We start from the raw sequence: 17,101 nt of genomic DNA on the forward strand, positions 1-17,101 counted from the left end.
TTTTTTTTTTTTTAATATGGTGGCTCTTGAAGACTGGCTATCAAGTTGTAGTGGGTTTGTAGCATGTGATGGTAAGAGAGAATACCCACACCAATGAAACCAGGGATTCTTCATGCTGAGGAGTGATATCAGTCATTATCACTATTATGATAGCAGAAGTAAATTTGGTTGACCTTTTTTTTGCTCCCTGAGGCTGCAGGGAGCTACCTAACTTTTCCTCCTTTTCTCTTATGTTGTTCACTTTCAGACAGAATTCCAGAATGTTATCTCTGGATTGGAATGTTAGAGTGGTCAGGCAATTTACCTATGCTCTTATGACTAGTTTCTTGGCCAGAAAGAATTAGGCAGCACCCTAGGGCCCAACATACAGGGCTACAACAAAGGGATCTTTTCAATATTTTTGTAAGTGCCCATTTTGTTTTTTAAATGCCAGAAAGTTCAGGACACATAGCTCTTTCTTTTTTTCTGTCAAAGCATATTGTTAAAGCAAAAGTCATTCATGGACCTAAACAATTGGTGCAGTTTCCAGATACAGAAGAGTTGTCATTTTTAGTCTCTGCCTGAGATGAAGGCATATCTTGTCCTGCCCAGCTCATTTTTTGACCCCCTGCTACAGCTGCACTATGCTGCCTCCTGTTATCTTGGTTGTACACTATAATGTTTTAGAAAGTCTGTGTTAAAGCTTGCCACTTTTTCTCCCTTGGTTCTTCCAGATGGGCCTAGTCTTGATTCCAAATGCTATCCTTTCTTGTGACTTCTGTTTAATTTCCAGCTCTGGGGAAACTGAGGATGACCTCTGTAGAAACAGCTCTAGCCTAAGACATTGGGCCAGGAGGAATGTGGGTATCTAATAGTTCACATCAATATGCTGAAGGAGAGGGATTATACAGTTCCCACTTCTTACTACTTGTGTTCACTTTTGGAAGTTCACAAAAATAAATAGATAGAGAAGGCAAGTGTGATATGATGGATATAGAGTTGCCTCCCTCATGAAGATGGAATTCTGCTGACATACTGTCTGTAGTCCCTCTTAGGGCCCCTGGCAACTCTGTCAGTTGCAGAAGAGGTGCCAAACATTTCTCAATGGGAACTCCCAACACTGATGAAATCAAAGGTCTGGTTTAAAAAAAGCTGATGTGATGTGTTATTGTATTGCGTTCTCACGGGGCAGCACTTTGAAATGGGACTGTGTACAAGCTGCTTCCTTGGTCTTTCTGGTCTCATTTCCCTCCTATGTAAAATGTAAGGGTGTAGGAGACAATCTCCATGGTTCTTTCCATCCCTAACATTCTGGGATTCTTGCCACTACTACCCCCCAGCCTGTTTTTACAGAAGTGGGAGATAAGCTGGCATTTGTTGTGATCCTTTGACATTCAGTTTAAGAGCTTTTTTTTTTTTCTGACAGTGACTTCTTTGATCCATTCAGATCTGTATTTGCTTTCTCTATTTCAGGTTTTCTTTTTCCTGTCTTGACTTTCTCTTAATCTCAGACTCATGTTTATCTTTTTCTCTTCTCTAGGGTGTTTTATATAGCCAGCAGACCTGAAATCAAGAGACCTGGGTCTGAATTCTGGCTCTACTCCTTTTATTAGTTGTATGACCTTAGGCAAGTCACTTAAGTTCCCAGGATCTCTTTTTTCAGTTGTAGAAATGAGGTTAGAGTAGATCAGTGGTTCACAAAGTATAGTCTGAGGTCCTTGAGACCACATTCTTGGGCTCTACAAAGTCAAAAGTATTTCCATGATAATACCAAAGTGTTTTAATTTTAATTTCTAACATGGTTAATGTTGATAGAACACACATAAACAAACGCTCTTTGGGGTCTCAATAAGTTTTAAGGATACAAAGGGATCCTAAGACCAAAAAGTTTGAGAACCATTTTACTAGATAATACCTGCCATTCTTTACATTCTGTGCTGTGCAATTCTGTGATTCTGTGACTGTTCCTCTTTTTTTTTTTTTTTTGGGTAAATATTGGGAAAGATCCAAGGATGAAAAGAAAGTCAGTCCTTCACTTAATAGGCTTAAAATTCAACAAACATTTGTTAAGCACTTTACTACATGCAAGGCACTATGCTGGTTGCTGTGGAAGATACAAAAATGAAAAATAATGTATCCCCTACCGTCAAGGAATTTACAGTTTAATACCTATTATTTTTACTGATTAAATGAGATAATATTTGAAAAGTGCTTAGCATAGTGCCTGGCATACACAGAAGGCACTACATAAATGCTAGCTATTATCATTATTACCTATTGTTTTGAAAGGTGTGTTTATGACTGTATAGTTGTGGCTGCATAACTAAGACAAGACTTGTCTTACTGCCATTAAAATTATAAGTTGTAGTTCCTTATTTGTGAGCAGCTAGGTGCCAGCCCTGGAGTCGGGAAGACTCAAATTCCTGATTTCAAATCTGACCTTAGACACTAGCTGTGTGACCCTGGGCAAGTCACTTAATTCTGTTTGCCTCAGTTTTCTCATTTGTAAAATGAGCTAGAGAAGCAAAGGCAAACCACATCAGTATCTTTGCCAAGAAAACCCTAAATGGGGTCATGAAGAGTCGAACATGACTGAAATGCTGAAACTACAACAAAAGTTCCATAATCAAGGGACTTCTCATTATAGCTACCTCTTATTGCTAAGGGCTCTACCTACTATCCTTCCAGTCATCTTGGTTTGTCACCTCGAAGATCAGCCTTGACATCTTCACATTCTCTTACCTCTCATGCCTTGTCAATTCTATTTCTGTAGCATCTCTTCAATCCAGGACAACCCACAGAGACGACTCTAACAGTCTTCTAATTCATCTCCCTGCCTTAGTCTCTCTCTTCTCCAATCCATCCTCCAGATCACTTCCATTATGATCTTTTTTAAAGATTTTCAACATTCACTTCCATAAGATTATGGGTTTCAAATTTTCTCCCCATCTCTCCCCTCTCCCTACCCCAAGATGGCGTGTAATTTGTAAAGAAGAATTAGAACTAATGGGAGAAACCACGAAAAAGAGGAAGCAAAACCAAAAAAAGAGCAAATAATATAATTTGATCTGTATTCAGACTCGGTAGTTCTTTCTCTGGATGTGGATGGTATTTTCCATCATGAGTCCTTTGGAATTATTTTAGATCCTTGCATTGTCGAGAACAGCCAACCCTATTAAAGTCAGTCATTGCACACTGTGGCTGTTACGGTGTACAATATTCTCCTGGTTCTGCTCTCCTCACTCAGCATCAGTTCATATAAGTCTTTCCAGGAGTTTCTGAAGTCTGTCTGTTCATCATTTCTTATAGCACAATAGTATTCCATTACATTCATGTACCACAACTTGTTCAGCCATTCCCCAGTTGATGGGCAACCCCTCTATTTCCAATTCTTGGCCACCACAAAAAGAGTATAATATTTTTGTACATGTGGGTGCTTTTCCCATTTTGATGATGTCTTTGGGATACAGACCTAGAAGTGGTATTGCTGGGTCAAAGAGTATGCACAGTTTTATAGCCCTTTGGGCATAGTTTCAAATTGCTCTCTGCTTCCAGTATAATCTTAAAGCACAAGGCTGACCATGTCATTTGCCTGCTGAAGACTCTTCAGTGGCTTTTTATTGCCTCTGTTCTAAAATACAAACTCTAAAGTCTGACATTGAAAGCCCTTCTGAGTCTGGCTTCAGCCTACCTTATTGGAATTGCCCTCTGTTATGCACTCTAAATTACAGTTAAACTAATCTATCTACTATTCCTCAACTCAGCATGCCATCTTCCTTCTTTCTTTTGCACTGGCTATCCTCCACATCTGAAATACCCTCCTTCACATTTGCCCTTTGGAATACTTAGTTTCCAATGCTTTGCTTAGTTTCATCCACAGTCAAAAACCTCTCCTAATCCTCTCCAGTTAGTGCTCTCTCCCTCTCAAATTATTTTGTATGTTATTGTCTGTTTACTTGTAGAATCCTCCAGTAGAATATGTCTCTTGTCACTCACCTAATTCACCTAACTTTTCTCTACTTGAGTTTTTGGCCCTTTCTGAAAATTGAGCCAATCTTTGAAGAATGAAGGCTTGCTACCAATTAAGAGGTCCAGAAGGAGACACATATAATGAATAGACGACAATTCTGAAAGGTATTTTGAGTGAGGATGGTTTCATTGAAATAGGGCTATGGCCACGCCAGAGGAATATTGGGAAGGGGACAGCAATTCATTTGAATGGATAAGTTCTGGTTTCCTTCCATTGCCCTGTGCCATACCTCAGTGCATTATAACCTAAAACACACTACAAATGTAAGCTATGGTTAATAATAGTGTTAATATAGAATTTTTACCCTCATAAAACTCATTCTGAAGATGTTTTTGAGGGAGGGTCTTGCAGGTCACAGCCACCACTTTAATTAGTCCTAAGTGGTGGTAAGTCACAAGGGGTGACTGGTTACTTTGGTATGATTTCTTGACTAATAATTGGTTGGCCATGGTCCAGGTCTGAGCTATTGTGATTAATTCTGGCCCCTAGGAGTATTTTTAAACATAAAGATTCATGACACTTTAAAGCTTTGTATTTAATTAGCATCTTGGGAAATTCAGCTCATCATATAATTAATTCAGATGTGTTGATGGTAGATTAATAATTTAATAACCAACATATACAGTGCTTTAAGGTTTTCAAAGTGCTTACAAAAATGTTTCCCAAAGTTGTTAAGCGGCCTGAGACCTTCACATATGTCAGCACCCTAAAAGTGACCCCCCGTACGAGGTGTGCTTTGGTTACCGCATATTCAAAGGGACAGTTCACAGACCCCCACCCCATGTTTTTTCTTTTACCAGACCAGCACAAGGACATAGTTCAAAACAAAAGACAATTCAACAGTTTAACACAGTAAATAAGAAGGAAAATGCCCTTATGTACATAGCGTGCTCTCCAAAAATTACACTCTGTTACTTAGAAGGGACATACAAAAGAAATGTATAGAACTGGGCCAATTAATACTCTTACAATTGCCCTAGTGGGAACCTTTCCTTGCATTTGATTCTGCTGCTTGCTGCTGCCCTCTGCTGGGCTGTGTTCTCTTCTGTGATGTAATCATCCTGTCTTAAAAATTAGAGCTATCCAACCTTGAAACGGTCGGCCTCAGAAAGTAATGGGTTTCCCTCTTCTAGGTCTTCCAGCAGAGGCAGACTGAACACTTTCCATGTTATGGTAAGGATTCTCTTTTGGGTATGAGTTCTAACTTGTACTAGATTGCTTCCAAAGTCCCTTCCAACTCTAAAATTCTGTGATTCTGTGACTTTTTTTCCTTTTCATCATTGCCTCCTACCCAAACCCCAATTCCGTAGCAGAGCTTTGCACATTATGTACTTAATAAAAATGCTTTTTGAAATGGCTCTTAGAATTAGAACCCAATATGCTAGACTAGGAAGATGATCTAGAGTTCATCTAGTTCATAGGTACTCATTTTATTCCATAGGTCCTTTATTTCAATGAAGGTATCCTTGCTCAAAATACCTCTTTCAAAATTGCCATCAATTCTGTATATGTGTCTCCTTCTGAACCTCTTAACTTGGTAGCAAGCCTTCCTTCTTCAAAGATTGGCTCAATTTTCAGAAAGAGCCAAAAAAATCAAGCAGAGAAAAGCTAGGTGAATTAGAAGGGTGGCAAGCTTTTTTGGGGGAAGAAGCTACTTTTCGTTTCTTTGAATTTACCATAGGGCTGAGAGGACTCACAATGAAATCCCTTCTCAAGGTCAGCGTTTTGAGACCACCATGATAGTTTCCTCTTAAGGGAGGCTGTAAGCTTATAGAACTTATTCACTGAAAAATACAATATTTTCGAGAGTTGGTATAACTGTTCCCCAAATAATTTTTTGTCTACCATAACTTGTTTTTCTCTCTGATAACAAATGCTGTCGCATAGATTTAGAACTGGTAGGGATCTTAGAAAATAAAATAGGTCATTTGTTTGTTTTGTAAATGAGGAAGCAGGACTTAGCAAATGGCAGACCTGGGACTTGAATTTTGACTTTGAACTTTGAGTCTGTCCACTCAAAATCAAGTACTCATTTTACCATACCACTTTCCTTTATTCTCTTCCCAAATGGGAAGCAAATTAAAGGGGAAAAATAGAGAGAGGGAAGGAGAGAGAGGAGGTAGGGATGAAGGTCAGCTGGTCTGTATTGGCAGCTATATTTGTTTGAGATCTCTGAGCTGGTTACTAGTTAGTGGCAGATCTGGGACTAGAATCAGATCTCCCACCTAACTAGCTCTGCCTAACATACCACATTGCCTCTCTTGGCCCTTGGCAAGACTCTTTAATCTTGGACCAGCTAAGCAAGAGTCACATTTATCACAGGCAAAAGAGTAGTAGTAAACATAGCTCTTACCCTGGCAGTTGCAGGTAAGCCAAATGCAGCTATTAAGCTAATGGGGTGTTACAAGATTAGGCCTGGTGATTTTGAGACCACCATGACAGTTTCTCCTTAAGGGAGACTGTAAGCTTATAGAACTCACTCATGGAAAAATAGTGACAATAATATTTTCTGAGGGTTGGTATAATTGTTACCCAAATAATATTTTATCTACAACCAACTTATTTTTCTCTTTAATAACAAATGCCCAAAATTATATTTTGTCCACCACCTTATTTTTCCTCCTTGATAACACCCAAAATAATATTTTGACCAGACCCCCGTTATGCAATCTGGCCAGCTTCAGGCAGACCATCGAAAATCATTGCATAAGAACCTTACTCCTAGAAAAGCACTTTGGAGCATACCCTCCCCCTTCATCAGGAGCACCCCTTCTTGCTAGAGGACTCCTTTTCTGCTGAATGGACCTGTGTCTCTATGCTCCCCAACACAGTGCTGTCCTTACATGAGTCATATTCTATGTTAGTGTGTATGTCTGAGTTGAATGTTGGGTCTCTTTTTCCTCTCTCCTCTTCTCCTTCTTCTCCATTGTTTGTAATAAAACTTTGCACTGAACTGACTCCCATTGTTCTACATGTTATTCTCAGCACCCAAACTCATTAAAGGGTTGTTTTCCTGGATATCTCTGGTTGGCCTATGGACTTTTTCTTAGACATAAGCTAGATACCTGGACAAAGACTGATTGACAGAACTGCACCTGCATTGATGGAATAGGACACTGAGAGTCTGGTAAGGGTCAATAGGGGAACCCTGCATCCCCCCAGGGGGGACCTCCCTTATGCCAGAGGTCTATCACAAAACATGACCTGTGAGCCAGCTAATAAGACTGAGATATAGAAGAAGGAGTTTAACCCCAGGACTAAGCTTGTTCATGTTGAACTCCTGTGGATACCCTGTCAGGTTGTGTAAGTAGTAGTCAGGGGAATGTTATTATAAACTAATGGGAATGAAAGGAAGAAACAAGAGGAGGGGTTGGATGAAGGTCTGACAGAGGTTCTGGGCCATGTGGGATCAGCTCCCTGGGGGTTAATGTGCTGTAGAATCCTTTGTCCGGTTTTGGTCAGCCCCACCATGAAGGGGATACTTAAGTGACACGTGACCTTGGCACAGATGGCCTACCCTAGGTGGCAGTATTGTGCTTAGAAATTTTCATTCTTAGTGTGTCATTTTCAAACTGATCAGCCATGGGGACCCTGACTTGTCCTTTATCATGGCTAACAGGGTAGCTGGTTTCTTGTCTCCACCTGCTGTACAGGCCAGGAAATGCAACAGTTCTCATCTTGACCCACATTGGGATTGAGTGCACCTAAACTCCCACCCTTTTAAAATAACAGTGGTGACATTTTTCCATGGAGTGATTGAGTAGGGCTTATTCTCCTACCAGAGGGGACTTCATGGATTACTTTCCATGCTATGGGATCAGGAGTGGTGTCCTGTGTATCTAAGCTTTCAGCCATCCATCTTTTAGGGGATGTGTATTTATTGATGAATAGAGACTGTATTTCCTGCCCTAAAGTAGGTAGAGCTAGAGTAAAAGGGCTTTTCTTACATGGTAATAGAACAGACATATGGAGTTAAAATTATATTGATATAGAAGATGTACAATGTTTGTCAAAGGCAAGTAATTACCTAGTTCTGTTTGGCTTGGCAGAGGGGACTTAGACTAGGTGATTTCATAACCCTTTCCCTCAGAAGAAACTAGGATCAAAAAGCCTTTTAAAAATGATGATTGATAATAAAGATAGGATGCTGCATGGGCCTGGGGTTTTCCTAGAATGCCAGTGGGATCCTGCTTAGTCCTTTGACCATTGTTTATCCTTCCTTGGCAATCTAGAAAGTGGAAGGGATCTCAGAAGTCATCTTGTTCAAGTCGTTCATTTTATTTATTTCTAAATTTATTTTTTTCAGTGAACAAAAACAGCACTTTTTCTCCTTACCATATTCCTGATCCTACTGAAAAGAAAAAGGAAAACAAAATTCCTGTAACAAATATGCATATTCAAATAAAACAAAATCCTGTATTGGCCATGTCCAAAAATATATGTCTCAATCTGGATCCTGGTTCCAATCGCCACCTCTTTGTGAGGAGGAAGTAGCAAGTTCTTGTCTAAGTCACAGAAAAGGAATCTTGAGATGTTTGTCCAGGCTATTATAGATCACCCATGGGGATAGTGGAAGGGGTACCCACCACCTCCAGAGGCATTCCCCTTTACCTTTGAATATCATATCAAGTCAAAATATGAATCAGCCTTTCCCCCACTGACCCTCTAGAGCTGTGTAGAGCAAATCTAGTCCTTCTGTATCACAGCCCTCCAAAGAGAGGCACCTGCCATTTTTCTCTACTGTTTTCTCTAAGCTAAAAATCCCCAGTTCCTTCCATTGAGCCCTGTGTAGTATGGTCACTAGTCCTCTGACCATTGTGGTCACACTTTTCTGAATTACTTATGAGTTGTTAAGTCTACTCCCTTATTAAAAAAGTGTTGAGACACTCTAGGCTAGAAATTAAAATAAGTCTCAGTCCCCTAGGAATGGCAAATGAAGGAATGAAGAGCCTTTGGCAAAGAAGGGTCAGAGGAGATCTTGGCCATCCTGAAGCAATATGAGGTTGCTGTTTCGACTCTAGTGTTAGGAACAGGCCTCTTAAGGAGGCCCTTCAGAAAGGCCAGCCCGGCTCGGGGCATCCAGGGACAGCCTCGGAATGACAGCCCTGGAAGGGTCCTCGGAAGTCTCGTGGTCCAACGGCCCATCACAGGGAGGCAGAATGACTCGTCCTAGACCACACAGCTAACGCGGCCGCAGCTGGAGCTCTTCCAGTTCCTTGGTTCTCTTTATGCCCACGGGCAGCCTTCCTGCTGCTCGCCCTGTGCCCAGACGGGAGGCTGCGTAGAAGGTATGGGGGGCTTTGCGCAAATGAGGACACATGCCCAACCTTTCCCCGGACATCCCCAGGCAACAGCTGAGGCCGCGGAGAGGGCCGGATCCGAGCTGCGGCACCGTCTCCACGACAACCCCGGCCGCGCCGCGGCGAGCGTTTCTAGGGGCAACCGAGGGACGCAGCACGGCGGACTTCCGGCGCCGCGGGGCGGAGCTTCGCCGTCTCCATGGTGACAGCTTCCCCTGTTAACCGGCGGGCGGCGGCTAGTCGGGGCCATGGACTCCGAGAGCCTGCTGCTCTCCCTGGAGCTGGCATCCGGCAGCGGGCAAGGGTTGAGCCCCGATCGTCGGGCTTCGCTGCTCACCTCCCTGCTTCTCGTGAAGCGCGACTACCGCTACGAGCGGGTGCTGTTCTGGGGCCGGATCCTCGGCCTGGTCGCTGACTACTACATCGCGCAGGGCTTGGCGGAGGATCAGCTTGAGGAGCGCAAAAGCCTGTACAGGTAGGGGGCGGGACCAAGGGAGGGGCTGAAATGAGGCGGGGGGAGGCGGGGCCTGGAGAGGGGAGGGGGAAAGTCAGGAGAAGATAGAGGCGGGGCCACAAAGGAAGTTTTCCTCGGGGGCGAGGCTTTGGGAAGGGAGAAAAAGGTGAGGGCAAAGCCTAGGAGATGAAGTTTCCCCAGGGGGCGGGGCCAAAGGGGAAAGGCCATGAAGCAGAGAGGAGGTGGAGGCTGGAGGGGTGCCTGGGGCAGGGTCCAGGAGAGGAAAGGAATGAAACCGAGAAGGCTGGGCCAGGGCCAGCGGGAGGGATTGGAAAGCGTTTATTAAGTGCCTGCTGCATGTCAGGCACTATCCATCTGTCCCTGTCATCCCATCAGATCCATCCAACGCCGCCTCAAGATAGGAGCTATTATTATGATCCCCATTTTACAGATGGGGAAACTGAGGCAAACAGAATCCCAGTGACTTGCTCAGGGTCACACAGCTAGCAAGTGTCTGAGGTCGGTTTTGAACTCAGGTCTTCTTGACTCCAGGTCTCGCTTTCAATCGACTGTACTGGATTTGTTGAGAAAAAGGGTAGGGCAGGGGAGAGAATGGAGAGGAGGAGTGGGATTTTAGGAGGTGCGATCTAAAAAAGGAAGGAATACAGCATACTGGGAAGGAGGTGCTGGGGGGAGTGGGTGCTAGGAGAAGGTGATGCAGACTGGAGAGAGAGGGGACAGAGTGCGGATGTGGGAAGGAGACCAGTACAGTGTAGGACTGCAGGAGACAGCCCTGCAGGGATGGGCGCCATCTGGGAAAGGGAGAGAGTTTGGGGTTGGATGGGGGGTGGGAGTAGGGTGTAGAATTCTAGCATCTTGGAATTGGAAGGGATCCTAGAAACCACCTAGTCCAGCCTCCCACCCACATGAGACTCTCCTCTGTAACCTCCCTGGAACAGTTCCAGCGATACTCACTCCTATACAAGACAGCAGGACTTCATGGCCTCATGAAGAAACGAATGGACACCTAGAGCTTCAGTCTGCCCTCTGAGGATGTTAGTTCTCTATCTGGAGGCCAATAGCTTTATATGTCTTGAAGCCTTTGGAATCATGGTAGATCATTGTAATGATTATCGAGGCAGCTCCATGGTAAGGTGGATAGAGCACCAGGTCTACAGGTGAGAAGACTCACCTTCCTGAATTCAGATTCAACCTCAGACACTAAGTAGCTGTGTGACCCTGGGCTAATCACTTAACCCTATTTGTCTGCCTCAGTTTCCTCATCTGTAAAGTGAAAAGAAAATGGCAAACCATTCCAGTATCTTTATCGAGAAAACCCCAAATAGGGTCACGACCAGTCAGATACAAATATATTGATCAGAGTCACCAAGTCTTTCACAGTTGATTATCTTTACAATATTGCCATTACTATATAGATTATTCTCCTGGTTCTACTCACCCCCTTAATTCTAGTGTGAGCTCTCTGCTGATTATCTCCAATTTATTCTGTCTCCAGCTTGTTTGTATAAGTCTTGTCTTCCTTATTAGATTATGAGCTCCTTGAAGGCGGGGATGGTCTTTTGCCTGTTTTTGTATCCCTAGTACTTAACACAGTACTTGGCACATAGTAGGTGCTTAATAAACGTTCTTTGACTTACCAGGTGAGGGAAGCTTTGTTTTCTTTTCAAGTCAAGAGGTGGGAGAAGGGAAGATGAGGAAGGGAAAAGCTGGAGAAGAGTTTCTGAAGATCTTGAAGAAGGGTATCTCAAACCCAGAACCACAAAGAGAATAGTGTGGCATAAAGGGACAAGCCCTGGACTTGAAGTTAGAATTCTTGAAAGTCCTGGCTTTGCCACTCATTGTGTTACCTCAGTAGTTCCTTTCCCTCATCTGAATGTCAGCTTCCTACTGTATAAAAATGGGGATAATATATGCACTTAAAACTGTGGTGAGAAAAACACTTTGTAAAGTGTTGTCTTTGAGTTGTACTTGGAACCCAAGTTCCTGGGTGTGGGTGTCATTGCCAGTTTGAACTGCATGGAATGGAGTCTCCTGCCGCCGGCAACAGAAGAGATGGTCACCCGGACATCAGTGGTGAAGGGCCGATTCATGGGGGACCCTTCACATGAATACGAGCACGTTGAGATGCAGCGGATGAATGAAGGAGACAGGACGTATGAAGATGAGGTGGTGGTAGGTGGGAAAAAAGGGAAAGGCCAGATGTGAAACACACACACACACACACACACACACACACACACACACACACACACACACACACACACACACACACACACACACTGGATTAGCATCCACTTTGCGACTTCGGCTAGATTTTCCATAGTCTTACCACTTAACTAACACTATTTAAGCTCCTAAAACTCTGAAAACTTTGGGTCTGGAGCCCCCTACTGCTTTCTCTAGGTTAAATATAATGGGTTGGGATGAGGGAAATCATTTTTAAAAAATCATGGCTCTAGCTTTCCATACCATGTAAAAGTCACTAATCCAATAGCAAAAGCATTTAATTTGGGGTGGAGGATGTAAATAATAATGAAATAATTAGCCCAATCACCTCATATCTCAGTTTACAAGTGGATACGGTCTTCTACCCTTCCCCAAGTAGTGGATGGGATAGAAAATTTCTGTGGAAAACTTGTGAGGTTTTCCATAGACACTCTCCCTCAGACAATGGGGGACTGTTATCAATGATTTTTCTAGTCTCCTTTCAGCTCCCATTAACTAGCATGGAGGTTTCTCAACCCATTGAGTGACCAGAATTAACTGAAAACTCTTACCTTGCCTTTGGGATCATCAGATTCCATCAAGACATCTGGATGTGGGGACATCGCATTAACGCTGTCCCCCCATAGCCTCTGTTATTGTCTTCCCCCAACCATCTTGCCTTTCCATTTTCTGTATGTGTCCACAGCTCTCATAGCCCACCTTCCATATGGCTCCCACCTCTTTTGTGTCCCTTTTCCAATCAGGCAATGCCCATCTCAATCCCCATATCTGGATAGAAGGCTTACATATGGTGGCTTTTTTCCAGACAGTACCTTTGCCTTTTCATTTGGGGCACTGGAAGGGCAAGGTACCCCTGTGAGACTCTAACGTATTTGGGCGTCAAAGGTGGGAGGACCCTGGTTACAGCATTTCATTATTCATCCATTTAAGAAGTATTTATCAAGAACTTATTCTTATGCCAGAGCTAGCTCAGCGTTTGGGAGCTCTGAAGGAAAGTATGGGAGAGAAGTATTAGGGTGTCTACCATACTGAAGGTCTATAGAGCTGTTGTGCTGACCTCATTGTTGTATGCCTGTGAAACCTGGACAGTCTACCAGCACCATACCAGGAAACTGAACTCCATTTGAATTGTCTCAGTAAGATTCTGAAGATCACTCGGCAGGATGAGGTACTGGACACTGAGGTCTTTTCTTGAGCTGAACTGCCAAGCATTTAGACTCTGCTTCAGAGAGCACAGATCTGATGGGTTGGCCATGTTGTTCAAATGGTAAAAGTATGTTTGCCTACAAGACTATTTAACAGGGAACAAACACAAGGCAAGGGCTCACGTAGAGTTTAGAGGAAGCAATACAAGGTCTCTCTGAAGAACTCTGGAATCTATTGTGAAACATGGGAGACACTGGCACAGGACTATCCAGCATGGCGTGACCTCATCATTTGCTCTATGAGCAAAATAGAATTACAGTAGCTCAAAGGAAATGTGAAACATGCAAATTTAGAGACATCTCCACTCTAAATGTTCCCATGGATTATTTGTGCCCAACCCATGGTAGAGCCTTCAGAGCTCATCTTGGTCTGATCCACCACAGCCAGCCCTACTGTACTTTGACCCTGATGTAGTGATGTCATTTTGGTCCTCTTCGAGAATAAAAGACAACAACTATACCACCACACTCTGTTGTGTATAAGGATCTTACTAGCATGGTCTACTAGAAACCATGTAGATATATACAAGGAAAGACACTAGCAGCTAGGGGAATTAGGATAGGCACTGTGTAGGAGGTTCTACTCCAGCCTGACCTTGAAGGAAACCAGGGATTCTTAAAGGTGGAAGTGAGGAGGATGTGAATTCCAGCAATGAGAGATTGCCTAGGCTAAGGCACTGAGATGGAATATCTGATAGATGGAAAATAGCAAATAGGACAGTTTGGCTGGATGGGAGAATGTATGGAGGAGGAAAGTCTTGTAATAAGCCTAGAGAGACAGATTGGAGTCACATTGTGAAGGATTTTAAATACCAAACAGGAGTCTATGTGTTATCGTAGAGACAACAGGGAGCAACTTGAGGAATATGGTCGGACCTGTGTTTAGTAATATCATTTTGGCAGCTATGCAGAGGATGGATCTGGGGAGGGACTGGATACTGGGACACCAATTCATAGGCTATTGCAATAGTTTAGGCAGTTAGAAGTACTAGGAACCTATGCTAAGGTGGTGGCTATGTGAATGGAGAGAAAAGGATGGAGGGGATTCCTACCAACTAAATTGAGAATAAAGGCTAATTCATGGTTTGCCATCCCCCTTACTCTCTGCTCCATCTTCCCTCCTACAGAGCAAATAGTTTCTTCTCCAAAATGGTAGCCCGAGTAAAACTCTCCCTCTACTGTACGTACATCCTTCTGGGCTTCTTCCCTTTGGTCAGTCCATTCTCCCATAACAAGCAGGCTTAGATCTTTCATAGACAGGTCTCTGAAGCCCCTATATTAAAAAAAGCTTCCAAGTCAAGGCTCCCAAATCTGATAGTGCCATATTACCCATGTTCATGTGTTATTGTCCTAAAGGGACAGTCAGAAGAACATGGCCCCGCAGCACCACCATCTTCCTGAGCTTCCCATTTCCCTTTTACAGGGCCAAACCTCACTCATTCTGATTAGTTCTGAGATCTAAGTTCCTTGACTTTACTATTCAGGATAGATAGCAGTAGATTCTCCATCAGTGGGGCTATTATTTAATCCCAAATGGCGTTAAGAGATTGAGATATTTACTAAATAACCTGGGACACAGGAAAGAGACTAGGGCTACATAAAAATGTGAGATTCATCTGTATACAGATATAATAATCAAACCTAGGGTTCTTGATGAGGTTATCAAGTGAGAGAGTGTAGAAAGGGAATAGAAGAGGGACCAGGACAAAGTCTTGGGGAATACACAAAGTTATTATGTGTGATATTTGCATGATGTGCCAGCAAAGGAGATAGACAGGAAGGGACCTGAGAGAGAGCAGCATCACAGAAACCCAAAGACAAGAGTATCTAGGAGAAGAGAGTAGCAAACAGTGTCATGTGCAAAGGTTGAGAAGGATTAAGTCTGAGAAAAGGCCATGAAATGTGGCAATGAAAAGGTCATTGGTTTCATTTGTGTGAAGGATGTAAATCAAGTTGGAGGGAGCTATGACAAGAGTGCTAGAAGAGGAGGTAGAGGCAATGAGTGTAGATAGCTTTTTCTAGAGCTTGGCTGTGAAAGGGAGGAGAGCTTAGATATAGGATAATAACTTGTGAGTTTTTGTTTTCAGAATGAGAGAGACAGGCATGTTTGTAGGCATCAGAGAAGAAGCCAGTATTAAAGAATAGAGGGAAAGAAAAAGGACTATCGTGGGGTGCAGTTTCCTGGAGGATGGAGGGAATGGCAATCTTGGATAAATGTAAAGAGTGTGGTCTGAAGGGTCACCTGAGCATCAGAGAGTACAAGAGAGGAGGAGTAGGTAATGATGTCGTGTTTTTGAGATGGAGAGAAGGGAAGAAAAGAGAGTTCACTGGGCATGGTCTCAGCTAAGATGGTTTGAGAAGCTTGAGAGGAGAGAGGGTAAAGGTGGTTGTGAACTAGGATTGGGAGGTATGGAGGGATGTAACTGGGAATAGTTAGCTCTTAGAACAGGAGAGATGCAGAGGCCCTCAGGGCATGATAAATGTGAAAATTGTCCTTGGCCCCATGCTTTGGTCAGACTAGTTGCTCCCTTTATTTGCCAACTCATCTCCTACTTCTCTGCATTTCCACAGATCATCCCCGTGCCAGGGATGCCTCCTCTCTTCATCTCCGTCTCTTAGACCTCTCATCTCCTTTAAGGCTCAGCTCAGGAGCCATCTCCACCTTGTAGCCTTCCTGTCAGGGCCTCTTCTCTGCTACCCATCATTCCCTACTTTGTAATAAACCGATGTATTTCTCTCTCCATTAGAATTTAAGGTCCTTGGGGAGAGGCACTGTTTGTTCTATAGCTTTTTGTGCCCCCCAACCTAGCCCATAATAGTGACTAATAAATATTTGTTGAATTGAATCAGGACCTACTGTAGGGAGGAGACAGCCAGAACTCTGAAGTGAGGAGGGGGTCAAAGGAGGGAGATATTGAAGACGTGGTGCCAGCAGATGTAAAAACAAAGAGCTTGGAAGCCTGAAGATACCGTCGACACAAACATCCCCTTTGCACATGCTCACCAGGACAGACTGGCTGCCTGATAACAATGTCACGGCTTCCTTTCTTCCACACCAGCCGTGCAGGCTGCCTGGTGTCATCTGTCCTTTGGCACTTCTATTGCTGTTCTTAATATTTCCATTTTTGGCTATGCTGATCAAGGCTTGATGTTCATTTTAATAAACTTTCCCCTATATACAAATATCATGAGAGGATTTTCCCCCTAGGTCCTCATCCCATGAAGGATGGCTTTGTGCCCACAGACTGTGTGTCTGATTACTAATCACTCTTTCTCTGATCCACTTACATCCTAGTCTAGGACTACTGGGAAGTGGAAGAGGAGAGCCCAGGGACACAGCCTAATACTCATCATGCATTTCTTTAGGTCCAAATCAAGGAGGAATCTCGCCTGGTGTCAGTCATTGACCAAATTGACAAGGCAGTGTCAGTCATCCCCCGTGGAGCCCTTTTCAAGACCCCCTTTGGACCCGTCCATGTTAATAGGACCTTTGAAGGTAAGTCCCCCACATCTTCTCCCAAAGAGGCCTTCACTTCTTTTACCTTGAGGGAAGGCATAAGGAGATGTGTATGAAGTCTCAGGGGTACAATATGGTATATTGTTGGGAATAACCTTCAATTACTTGCCTATTTCCTTAAGGAAAGATCAGTGACTAATCCCCTAGACATTTCTCAGTGATATGACTTTATGAAGTTTTGTACAGTTAACTAGCTGACCCACAATCTCTTGTTGCTAGAGCAGCTTGTAGCATACTGTTGCCCTCACTCCTGAGTCTTTTCCTCACTTGGACTAATGTCCATGGAGTTGATTCCAATCTTGTTTTTCTTTACTCCTTCTCTTTGGTACCAGATTGGCATGGAAGACTTAGCTTTAGTCCCATTCCCTA

General features: G+C 43.4%; 1 protein-coding gene across 3 annotated transcripts in view; it reads left to right on the forward strand.

Annotated features, from left to right (window-relative positions):
* The first annotated feature begins 8,290 nt into the window (after window positions 1-8,290).
* RSPH9 (radial spoke head component 9) overlaps window positions 8,291-17,101 on the forward strand; it is a 37,954-nt gene continuing 29,143 nt past the window's right edge. For all 3 annotated transcript variants that reach the window (XR_011974287.1, XM_072642282.1, XM_072642281.1), the window contains exons 1-3: window positions 8,291-9,784; window positions 11,791-11,956; window positions 16,582-16,711. Coding sequence is in view for 2 of the 3 variants with exons in the window: in XM_072642282.1 (XP_072498383.1) it covers window positions 9,558-9,784; window positions 11,791-11,956; window positions 16,582-16,711 (523 nt within the window). In the remaining variant the exon portion in view is untranslated. The remainder of the gene's footprint in view (window positions 9,785-11,790; window positions 11,957-16,581; window positions 16,712-17,101) is intronic.

Source organism: Notamacropus eugenii, chromosome 2 (genome assembly GCF_028372415.1).
Source record: "Notamacropus eugenii isolate mMacEug1 chromosome 2, mMacEug1.pri_v2, whole genome shotgun sequence".
In the NCBI taxonomy this organism is placed as follows: domain Eukaryota; kingdom Metazoa; phylum Chordata; class Mammalia; order Diprotodontia; family Macropodidae; genus Notamacropus; species Notamacropus eugenii.